The sequence below is a fragment of the Larus michahellis genome, chromosome 2, assembly GCF_964199755.1.
Source record: "Larus michahellis chromosome 2, bLarMic1.1, whole genome shotgun sequence".
NCBI lineage: Eukaryota > Metazoa > Chordata > Aves > Charadriiformes > Laridae > Larus > Larus michahellis.
The window spans coordinates 131,870,291-131,882,188 of NC_133897.1; the positions used below are offsets into that span (position 1 = coordinate 131,870,291).

The 11,898-nt window shown below is 37.0% G+C and overlaps 1 protein-coding gene across 6 annotated transcripts in view; it reads left to right on the top strand.

Annotated features, from left to right (window-relative positions):
- Positions 1-11,041, top strand: part of SGK3 (serum/glucocorticoid regulated kinase family member 3) — a 62,745-nt gene extending 51,704 nt beyond the window's left edge. For all 6 annotated transcript variants that reach the window (XM_074577175.1, XM_074577177.1, XM_074577174.1 and 3 more), the window contains exons 8-17: positions 461-518; positions 1,319-1,402; positions 1,500-1,631; positions 3,679-3,791; positions 4,014-4,050; positions 4,162-4,248; positions 6,322-6,417; positions 7,275-7,430; positions 8,513-8,602; positions 9,643-11,041. In XM_074577175.1, coding sequence (XP_074433276.1) covers positions 461-518; positions 1,319-1,402; positions 1,500-1,631; positions 3,679-3,791; positions 4,014-4,050; positions 4,162-4,248; positions 6,322-6,417; positions 7,275-7,430; positions 8,513-8,602; positions 9,643-9,813 — 1,024 coding nt within the window. In that variant the 3' untranslated portion in view covers positions 9,814-11,041. The remainder of the gene's footprint in view (positions 1-460; positions 519-1,318; positions 1,403-1,499; positions 1,632-3,678; positions 3,792-4,013; positions 4,051-4,161; positions 4,249-6,321; positions 6,418-7,274; positions 7,431-8,512; positions 8,603-9,642) is intronic.
- The last annotated feature ends 857 nt before the right edge of the window (positions 11,042-11,898 follow it).

Below are 11,898 nucleotides of genomic sequence, written 5' to 3' on the forward strand. Positions count from 1 at the left end.
ATGAGAGAGGAATGGATGGAGGGAAGAATGGGATAAGCAAAGAGAATAGATAACAGACTTGGTCCATCATTCCCTCATCTAAGATTGAGAATCCATTTGGCCCTCTGGAAATGAGAAAAAAGCTCCAGGAAAAGTCGTGGGGAAACGGAGACTTAAAAATAACAAGAACGTAGACTATAAAGAATAAAAGAGCAGTCTTGCTCCCCCTTTACATCTTAAATTTACAAAACAGAATAAACTCAAAGGATGCAATTTGAACACTTTCCCTGGAGGACAACAGAGTCATCTCCGATGGAAGGTCTGTAGAAGTCTAGGTGTTGGGTAGAATGAAGAATAAAGGAAGGTGCTAACAGACCGTTCTTCTCACGTTACACCTCAAGTGTTACTCTAGGCTGCTGTACGGCTATAAAGCTTGTAATTTCTACCCAAATGACCTGTCTCCTTCCTAAATATCTTTCAGTGCTAAGCCAACAGACTTTGATTTCCTGAAAGTTATTGGGAAAGGCAGCTTTGGCAAGGTGAGTTTTCTTATTACTGTGCCTTCTCCTGGTGGAAGGATGCCAACTGGTGTCTTCTGTGTAGTAATGTTGGCTAGACTTCGCCAGAGTTTTGGAAGTGGTATCAGTCTAGGGTGGCGTATGAACTGTCATATCGGTTCCCTGTTGCTGCTGCTTTATAGCCCTGCCATTTTTTCACTGGTGTGGCAGTTGTTGGCTGCCCTGGTCACTTGTTGGGAGTAACAAAAGGGAGCATTTGCCTTTCTCATTAAGAGCAATAGGGATCCTCTGTTTCCCCCAGAGAGGAAGGGAGGTACCCCTGCGCTTCTGCAGCAGCTGGAGTATGAATTGTGCATTTCCCGTTGTTGGCATGGGCTGTTTTGTCAACCCCCTAATGCTATGGAGCAGTGCGAGCAACTGCCCGTTGAAAAGTGACTTAAATACTGATACCCTACAGAGATTCAACAGATAATCCCTCTTGAAATCTTTGGGTTTGGGTTATTTTTCAAGTTGGTTTCCATGAAATTATACTTAAAACTTACAAAACCATCTGAAATTGATCTTGATAGAGATTCATCAGGCCCTGAAAAAGAAATGTTATAATTCAGTCTTTCATGAGATCACTAGCATGACAGATTTTACTGAACTGTAAGCTCACTCTACTGATTATTATATTGCTGATTGACTATATTAAAAGCAAAGAAAGTTTATTGTGAAAAAAATAGTACGAATACTTTCTAATTATGCTGAAATTAGAAAATATTACTAATCAAATGTGAACTGCAACAATCACATTTCTTCATTTCTTTTGGTTTTCACAGGTTCTTCTTGCAAAACGAAAACTGGATGGGAAATACTATGCTGTCAAAGTGCTGCAGAAAAAAATTGTTCTTAATAGGAAAGAGGTGAAGAGAAACATTCTTTCTCCACCCACCTCCCTTCCTTTTTCCTTTAATTACGAAATCATTCCTGTTTACTTATTGATCTCTTACTTCCTTACAGCAAAAACATATTATGGCTGAACGTAATGTGCTTTTGAAAAATGTGAAACATCCATTTTTGGTTGGATTACATTACTCATTCCAAACAACGGAAAAGCTTTACTTTGTCCTGGATTTTGTTAATGGAGGAGAGGTATGTGGTGGTTGTGGTTGGATTTGAGACTCTCTCTTTTTCTACTGTCTCGGTGGGAGAAACAAAATGATCCTTTACAATGGGCTGTGATCAGCATTCTCCCAATTTTGAAAATCCTATTATTATCTGGTGTTACTACAGACTTCTATAGCTATACAGACCCTATTCCTCTTCTTATCGACAACTTTTAATCCCAAATTTATTCATGGTTGTCAGATACAAATATGGTATTTTACAGTTACGTAAGCTTACCTTTACTACAAATTAATCTTACATTGATGTTTTTCACCACGTAAAACTGTCTTTTCCTCTTGCATCTGCATTTGCTGAGATAGTAGTATCTCGTTAAGTGGAAGGAAGGAAACTGGCAAGTGAATTTACTACGTGGATGTTTTTGTGAACCTTTATTCTGTAGCTTTGCACTGTCTAATTACTTATTGCCAAACACCCTTATCCTCAGGATTCTTTCCTTTGAAGCAGTGCTATTGAATCTGAAGAGCCATTAAGTAACTTGGGGGAAAACTTGTGAAAGAAACGGAGAAAGTCTGTATATGTTAAAATAAAATGTTGTGGAACAGTTTGTCTTCGGCTGAAGACCTGTTGCTTTTTGAATTACGCAGTACTTCCAGAAGTGCTCAGGAATCTTTTATCGGTTGAATAGCCAGTACACATGAGAAAGGTATAAAGTGTTGCTTCCGTTTCCTCAAAAGGTTTTGTGGAAAATCGAGAGTCTTGTAGACTAATTATACCTAGACCTATCTAGGAAATTAGTTGTGAGTGAATAAAAAAGTGTAGTGAAAAATTATTGTATGAACAGAACTATCCAACCTGCGTGCTTTAAAGAAGAGCTGTTATGTCTTGTCACTTGTATTTTCAATTTTGTAATTTATTGGTGTAAAATGTACACGTTTCGGAAGGTCTTACAGGTACTTAAAGTGGAACAGGAAAGAAGGATGAGACAGGATACTGTTGTAGATGAAAAAAACTCTGGTAGCTGAAAGAGCACAGGAGAAGGAGTAGAATTTAAATAGTTTGTTTCGGCATATCGCAAGGTTTCCTATTATGTCACTGCATCTGAATATACACAGGCAAGTATAAAGTATGCTGAGTAAACCAGGATGAGATAGGAACTGGGGTATACGTTAGTTCATATTCACGTGGCCTACTATCAGAATTTATGATGCTGGTGTTCTGACCCCTTTAAGTGTCAGAGTTGGGACAAGATGGGCCTTTCTCTTGTCTAATGTACCGTTGCCTTATTTAGACAATATTAGCAAACTTCTCGTTTGCTCTACTCTGAATTCCTGGCCACAACTTAGTTGGGCATTCTTCCAGGCAAACTAAAATACAGTTCAGAACAGCTTTTGAATTTGAATGAAGTGCTTGGAAAGCTCTGATGGCTGCTTGTTTCCTCCCAAACTTTGTAGGTAGAAAACAGAAAATTTCTGCTTTACTTAAAATCTTTAGAAGTTGAATGGGTAGTATAGTTTAATCTATATGTTTATGATTTAATCTTTGGCTAGGCTTCCGTATCTATTTGAAGCCAGACAGCTCTCTGTAGTTCAGAAGATTTGTGGATCAGCTTAGAATATACATCTCCCAAAGTAATCTACATCTAGGTCATTTCAGAACACAATTCTATAAATACTTATACACAAAGTGTTGAACACAAGGATATACAGAAATGGAAGATTACTTATTTGACACCAGGTTATATTCTGTTAGGAGGCTATGTTGCGTGATTTAATCTTGCCAACTTCTATTCACAGATTAGTGGTTTACTCTAGTTCCTTTTGACTAGTCTTGGTTTTAGGGCGATGTCCTTATATGTTTGAGTTACCTGTCCATTTCTGAGCTACAAAAGAGAAGAAAGGAAGAGAGTAAAGGAATGACAATGTCATGCAGCAAAACCAATTTTACTTCATTTTATATTTCTTTAAAAAAAAAGTGGACAACTAAATAGAATGACTTTTTACTGTTAAAATGACACATTATTAACCTGATTTGTTGTGTGTAATATTCTTATTTACTATTTGCATATTTACAGCTGTTCTTTCACTTACAAAGAGAACGTTCCTTTCCTGAGCACAGAGCCAGATTTTATGCTGCTGAAATAGCCAGTGCACTGGGCTACTTACACTCCATAAATATAGTATACAGGTAAGTTTCTGAAATGTATCCTTGTCCTGCAGAAGTTCAAAATAGGACAAATTACTGAATAAAAGCCACTACATGAAATCATCTTATGGGAAACTTGAAGATAACAATTTCACCAAAATTTGAAGCTTTCAGCTGAAGAATTAAAGTCTTTGCCTCTGAAGCTCTTGTGTTAGTGACTGCTGTTTTAAATTAATACAATTTTTAAATTTTTTTTTTAAATAGGGATTTAAAACCAGAAAACATTCTCCTTGATTCACTGGTAAGTATGCAACATTATTTTGGGGTTTCTCTATCCTCTCACAAAACTGACACTTTTGTGTATCCACATGTTAAGCATGTTCTGTTTAAAATACCACTCTTTCTTAAACAGGGTCATGTTGTGTTGACAGACTTTGGACTTTGTAAAGAAGGAATTGCAAGTTCTGATACCACTGCAACATTTTGTGGGACACCAGAGGTATGTTGACAACTTTTGTGGGTTTTTTGGCTAGTAATTAATGACTGTTGACTATTATTAATATTTGTGTAACTGGAAGGTCAAATATTCTGTTTTGTACTGTTGGAGACTTGCATTCTTTCAACAAGCTCTTCCATGAAACCAAACCAAAGACAAGCTTCCGGCAGATCTGTTCTTTGTCCTTTTCAGTGTCCTTTAATACACAGTGTCTCCTACTTACTACCCACATCCCCATAACTCATCTCTTCCTTCCTCCCTTTTTCCAACCCTTTTCAAACGTTTCCTCCCACGTCTCCTGACTGCTGGCTAGACACAGGACAGTTAGCTTGTGTAACAGCTGCAACACATTTGCCAAAATGAATCTGCTTACCATATTCTGCCACTGATTTTTAGTAAGTTTATAGGGGCTTAATATCTGTGAGTCTTGAGCAAATTTTGCAACGAATGAAACTTTGAACTTGCTGAGTTTGTTGAACTCTGTTGGTTTTTTACTGAGAAAACCACACTGAAACTTAAAATCTGGAAGCCTTGAACGCGTACGAGGGATTCACTGAAATGCCAGGATTAGTGGCTTTGATAATGTTATAGAAATACTTTAAATTACAGAATAGAGGCAATGAAGGGTAAGCAAGGAGTAGTATTTAGCTGAAACATTTGAAATAATAAAAAAAAAAAGGCAGGTGGCAACATGTGACAACGTATCCTTGTTATGATCAGAGTATGAATCCATAAAGCTGAGTGGTAAATTTGAGTTGAAACAGTGTTTGTTGAATATTTTGGAAAGTTCAAAGGACAATATGTAGAACACTGGTAACTCTGGATCTGTTTGAGAACATCTGTGGGGGATTTTTTCTGATATGCAGAGGCATAGTCTTCACACTTACTTGGACTTGTATGAATTGCAACATAAGAGGATGCTAATGCTGTTACTTCATATGAGTTCTTAAAAATATCAAGACAAAACATGGCAATTGTGTATTAGCCTTTCTAATCCAAGATTTAGATTCAAATCTTTCATAATCCTGTGAGAAATGTAATGATCTTACCAGTGTTTCTAAAAACTGAGTTGAATGACTTGGTGACTTCCAACACCTGAAAAGCCCAAAGAGGTTGTGAAAGATTAGAAAAAGCTTAAGTAGTTGAGTTCAAAATACTTCAGCTGCTTGTCATGCTTTTGCAGGGTCATCTATAGACAACTGAGTTATAGGGCACTACATACAGAAAGTTTGAGAAATACTGATCTAATTAAACTGAGTTCCAGGCTATGCCTTGTCTGACGATGCTATCATTTATTTGTAAATTAAATTTCAGAATTTGGATACTAGAATGATAGAAGTGAGTGTTCTCTTGTTTTGAGAGGTTAGAGAGATGACGATGATCCAGCCATAGTAATTTTATATTACATATTCACCAAGAATAGTCTCATATTATGAAGTGGCTGTCCTTGTGCTGTAGCGTTAGTGAGCTCCGAGATGCTGAGTAGATTTCTTGCAAGGCAGATGGAAACAAATTAGCATTGCCATTTAGTGTTCAATGGTATCGGACGTTTATCACAAATCAGTCAAGTGACTACTTCACAAGAATCTCTAATTTAGCAACTCACAACTCATGCCTTCATCAAGATTTACAGTGAAACTTAATATAGGTCATACAGTTTCTCAATAATGATATATTTGAGGCAAAATTAATATCTTCTTTCATTTTTATGTACTGGATGGGGAGCATAGAAGCTTAGGATGGCAGAACAGGCATGGCTAGTAGCCAGCTTGTGAAGAGGCGTTGCCTCTGCAGCAACCTATCTGAAATGTAAAGCAAGTTTCATAATAGAGGTGGCAAAGTAATTTGGCAAAACAATAGTGTGTGGGAAGTATTGTTTCAGTTGGGAAAACCGCTGTCCTACTTGGTGAATGACCAGATGGTGATGAAGTATTTGCCAGGTTTGTTGAAGGACAAGATAATTACAGCAGTCTTACAATTGCTACGAAGCAACTTTTCCTGAAGGTGTGTGATGTGACTAAAACCTAGGTTTTATTCTTGTTATCCTAATGCTCTAATTTTTTTTTTTTATTTCAGTATCTTGCACCAGAAGTCATTAAAAAGCAGCCCTATGACAACACAGTAGACTGGTGGTGCCTTGGTGCGGTTCTTTATGAAATGCTTTATGGGCTGGTATGTACTTAATATGTGGGGGGCAGGGGTTGCTTCCCTCCCCTCTCTCCCTTCATGTGAAATAACCCTGGAGTGGTGTTAAAGATACTAACTTTTGCAAAATATTGAAATACTCCACTTAAGTGGATGAACAGTTTGTCTTATACTTAACATAGCACCTGTTTTTCTGTCTTGAATTTTGCATTGTCTCTTGATGTCTAAAACTTTGCTTTCCAGTGAACTGCTAGACATCAGCTGCAATGAAGACAAGTAGTCATTGCTTTGAGGGAATGTGAGAGTAAACTGAATCAACAGTGATAATACCCAATAAAAAAAACCAACTTATAAGTAAAATTTTGCCAAATACTGGAATAAGTAAAATGGAAAGACTTTTTTTTTTTACTTAGGTCTCCCAGGTTTTCTCCTAGCTTTTCTACCTCTTGATGCAGCATTAGAACAAAAAAAAATAAATCTTACTATGCTTCTTCTAATCATTTGTAATTATTCCAGTAACAATCTGTTCTGTTAGTTTTCTTGAGTATTATCTCCTCCCGTAGGACCTTAAATAAGGAGATAGATTTGCTTTTCCACTCTTATGTTCTTTCCAGGCAAGTTCAATGGGATCTTTGAAGCTGGATGGCATCTATGGCTATTTAGGAGTGGGAAAACATCTTAGGAGGAGAGGAGGTGGATGGGGAAGCTATTGAGTGTAAAGATCTGGCAATGGTGATGACCAAATTAGAAGTTAGTACATAAGAAGAGGTAGACTTCTTTATTGCTAGCAGTTTGTGTTTCTTATAGAATTATTTACTGATCCATACACATGAAACAAAATGCCCCATGTGGATTTAAATTCATGTATAACTTTTTTTTTTTAGCCTCCTTTTTACTGCCGTGATGTTGCTGAGATGTATGAGAATATTCTTCATAAACCTTTAGTTTTGCGCCCAGGAATTAGTCTTACAGCCTGGTCTATTCTGGAAGAACTTTTGGAGAAAGATCGGCAAAGCAGACTTGGAGCAAGGGAAGATTTTGTATGTAATGTCCTAATCTATCAAGCCCTACTTCATATAAAGGGATATCACTAAATTTATGTGCACAGCACAGGTTTAATAAGTGGAGACAGATTGCTCTGTTATGTCTGTCTGTCTCTGTCTTTCGTCCTTTTTATTTCTTTGTTAAAGACACCAGTGTGGTCAATCCCCTAAAGTTTTTTGGGGTAGAAGAGGGATGATTATCATGGGATACAAATATTTTGAGCTTGGTTGCTGCTGTACCTGCCAGCAAAGGAAACACAATTCCTGGTGTAGTAGTCAGTAAGATGTACTACGATAGGTTTCACTGTTTGTAGTGAAGCTGGGAAATAATCTAAAGAAAAAGCTATTTTCTGGTAATGTCAGTTTAACTAACTACATGAAAAACAGTCTTCAGCTAAAGAGAAACACTAGTGCAAACAGCAGCTCTTTTTTTTTTTTTTTTTAAGCCTGAAAATCATGGCAGATGTTTTCCCAGTGTAACAACAAAAGCTTTGTTTGCAAGAATGTGATGTGAGAAAGTATATATGTCTTCAGAACTGTGCAGTGAGGAGTGGTCTAGAAAGGACGACTTCTGTCCATTAATAGTAAGATCTTTCGTAGTCCTGTGTTTGCAGCCTTAACGTTAGTCTGTTGACCTTGTAACAGAGCATTTAGACTATGACGTGGTACTTTCTCACAGTGTGGGCCAAGATGAAAGGATAGTAGTGTTTTGCGTAGCTGTTTGCTGATTCATAATTAGTAAGCATATTGCAGAGTTGTTGAAGCAGCCGCTTCTCAATGATCTGCTTTCCAAAAATTAAATACCTTTATGGCAGGAGCAGAGATACTAACAGAAAACAATCTTGCTCTGTGGGCTTAAAAGCAGAAAATATGATCTTAAAACAAAACCAGCTTGTAGAGGCAGGGTAACAAATTTTAATTGATGCTTTTACCAACTACAGCTTTTATTGCAAAGTAAACTGAATAAATAAACTGATGAAGGACTCGATTTCCTTACGTGCATGCAGTCTGAAGTAGTATTTACTATGATGCACAGGATGGATTTCTGAAACATCTAAAATCTTTATTCCTTACTGCAGCTTGAAATTCAAAAGCACCCGTTCTTTGAATCTCTCAGCTGGACTGATCTTCTCCAGAAGAAAATTCCACCACCATTTAATCCTAATGTGGTAGGTGCCTCGTGCTGTTCTAGTTCATACCTGCCAAATTTCTGCCTATGAGGGCTGATCTATTTGCAAAGAATGTTTGTTTCAGAATGGTGAAGAGTGAGACTCTCCCAGTGCTGACTGGACTTTTGGGCAGTTGTACTTTTGAGCAGTGATACTGTCTTTTCTTTATTTAAAACTCAGTTTGACATATCACTCTTTCCTCTGCTCATTCCTGTCAAAGTACTGTCAATTTTTTGGGGGTCTGAAGACCAAAGAAGAAAATACAGATAGCCTCTTTATTCAGAGACTTTCCAAAAGACTGATTTCCAGCTTTTTTTGTAGTTATTAACCCTTAGTTGCAGCTTTTCTTTATCCTCCCATCAGTTTAAACTGTGTCAACTTGTGACTGCTTGTCTAAAAACTCAGGGGGGAAGGATGGTGGTGGGGAGGAAGTCCTTCCTAAGGTCACATCAGAGCATCATCTGTTGAGTCTTATGTCTGTTTGGTGAAGAAGCCTTAGCTGTCTTCTCTCCTCTCTGTGACTAATATTATTCTGCTTTAGTTCTTAAGTGTGTTACTGGGAAGCTAATGTATCGTAACAACAGTACTGTTGCTAGAATTTAACACTTAAAGTATTATTGATAGAAAAGGGAGAAAGATAATTTGATAGGCTTTGGTTTTTGATATTATTGTTTGGTTTGGGTTTGATTATTTTTTGGGGGGTAGGGGTGTCGTTTATGTGTGTTTGGTGGTTTGTTTGTGTTTTGGTTTTTTTTTTTTTTTTTAGTTTTTTGCATCTCCCTAACAGTCATTTAAGAAAGAGACATTGGGTGACAAGGTGTGTAGGCTTTGGCCTGAACTCCAGCCCAAAAGAAGCAAGCAGGCTTTTAATAGCTGTTTTCAGGGATGCTATGGTGTGCTTTCTTAAATTTCCTGTACTTAAATAGGAAAGAACGACACAAAGTAGATTGCCTCAGGAGTTAAATTTGAAATCTAAAGGGCACGCACAAGTTTAAAATACAGTATTACGATGACAACTGATGGATCTTTCTGTTTTCTAGGTTGGACCAGATGATATTGGGAATTTTGATGCAGTGTTTACAGAAGAAATGGTCCCATACTCAGTTTGCGTTTCTTCTGATTACAACATTGTTAATGCCAGTGTCCTAGAGGCGGATGATGCATTTGTTGGATTTTCTTATGCACCACCTTCTGAAGATATGTTTTCCTAGGAAGTTAAAAGCCAACAGTGTTTTGGAAGTGTTGGGGTGAACTGAAATGTTAGGGTCATGGACACATTCCAAAATAGCGTAACTAGTGCCTCGTTTTATCTGTAGGTTTGAAACCTATGAACAAACTTTCTCTGCTGTATAGGAGGAACTTGGGCATTTTGGATGGCTTTCTTTGGGGTTTGAACTGTTTGTTCCTGCTGCAGAAAATATTTTTTAAAACCTTTAAAAAGTGTTCTCTACATATTTTTAAAGCAAAAACACTGACTGTTCTCTTCAATCCCTTCAAGTTTACATTCATACCTATCTAAGATTTGGCTGGGACAAACAGCAGCAAATTTAGTAAATTTATAAATGCTTTTGTACCTATTTACAGTGACTTTGTGCTTGAATTGTAACTATGCAAATTGTCTTTTGTATATCCTGGTTTAAAGAAGATAAATGTTTTCCCTGTTATATCAGTTTGAAATACATGTTAATTTACCTGTCAGCACTTAAATGAGGGGCTAATATAAGTTAAGACCAAGATTCTTAAAGGACTTCTACAGAATGAAAAGTTGGTCATGTAAAACTGGATTGTTGCTCTTGCACTTGCTGAAGTACCCATTCACTCAACTGGATTATCTGAGGTATTGGGGATTACTCAAAGCAAGGATGGAACAAATTAACTGGATTGATTTGATAACATTACTGATCGTGTGTTCCGCTTTTCTTTCCTCCCCGAGATAAACACGTCTATATTTCAATTACATTAAAATATTTTTGGTTAAAACTCTGCTTTTCCAAAGATATAATATGCAATAATAACTGTTATTTTGAAAGGCTATCTTACTTTGACCTTTTGGGGGTGGATGGTGAGGGGATCATGCCAAATATTAGGGATTTTTCTCACGGATTTATAGTTTGAAACACTAATGTTCCAAATCGATTGTATTTCAACATTCATAGCTACTTGTCTTTGTGTTTCAGTTTGCACCATTTTTAAATCTTCACTTGATATTAGGGGGAAAAAATGTAAATTACGCTGATAACTTTAAAAATGTGAAAAGCTATTGTATTTCTCATAACATACACGTGTATGGACAAACAGATAATACTGAACAATTTCTGTTTAAGGAAATTTTTTTAAACAATGCAAAAATTGACTGGAGTTACAGTGTATAAAGGCTTGTCACGGTAGTGGTTTTATTATATATATTACTTGTAAATAACAACTTATTTTTGTCTGTTACTTCAAAAATGTTCCATGTTTTTTGTTCAAAAATACATTCAGTTAAATGCCTTGATTTGAGAGAAGTCTGATAAGACACTGATGAGTAGCCAGAGTCACATTAGATAAATTTCAATATTTAAATCCTCAGATTTTTGACAAAATAAGAACTAGCTAAGAGAAATACTGTCTATATTGCATCAAGATCAGTTAAAAATTGAGAATACTGGGGAGAAGAATATATCAAATCATAATTATTTTGAAATTAGTGTTGTGTCAACAGTGAAACATTAGACAAGTGGAAAATAAAACTGGATTCCTTGCTTACCTCACGCAGTATCTCCTACAGCACCATCTCCTGCGTAGTGCTTAAATGATGCTGAGCAGTTGCTACGTGAGGTGTTGGAAGGAATGGCTGGGTAAAAGAAGTAAGAATTGACGTTGGCATGGAAGGGAAGAAAGAACCGTGTCATCTGTGGGAGCGGAGTGGTGGCTTGGGGCTTATTTTCCATAGTACTCTCTGTGAAGTTTTGAGAGGTTCAGAAATGGCTATGCAGCTTTCGGCACAACCAACAACTACATGAATCCTGTTCTTGCAGCTGTAATCATTTGGAAGCAACAGCCTTGCCCTTTTTTTATTTTGTTTTTATTTTTAAACATACGTCTTTGGACTGGAAAGCAGACATTGAATGTTAGAAAGGAAGTATCCATTCTCATATTGAATTTTTACTCTCTATAATCCTGAAATGATGTGGGCTACTGTAACTACCTTCTCTTTATGGCAAGGAAGCACCTTCTGTAGCTGCTTTCTGCTTCTCCCAGCAAAGTAGTACAGTACTGTAGGGAGATGGGAAGGAGAGGGCGTGCTTCAGAAGTTG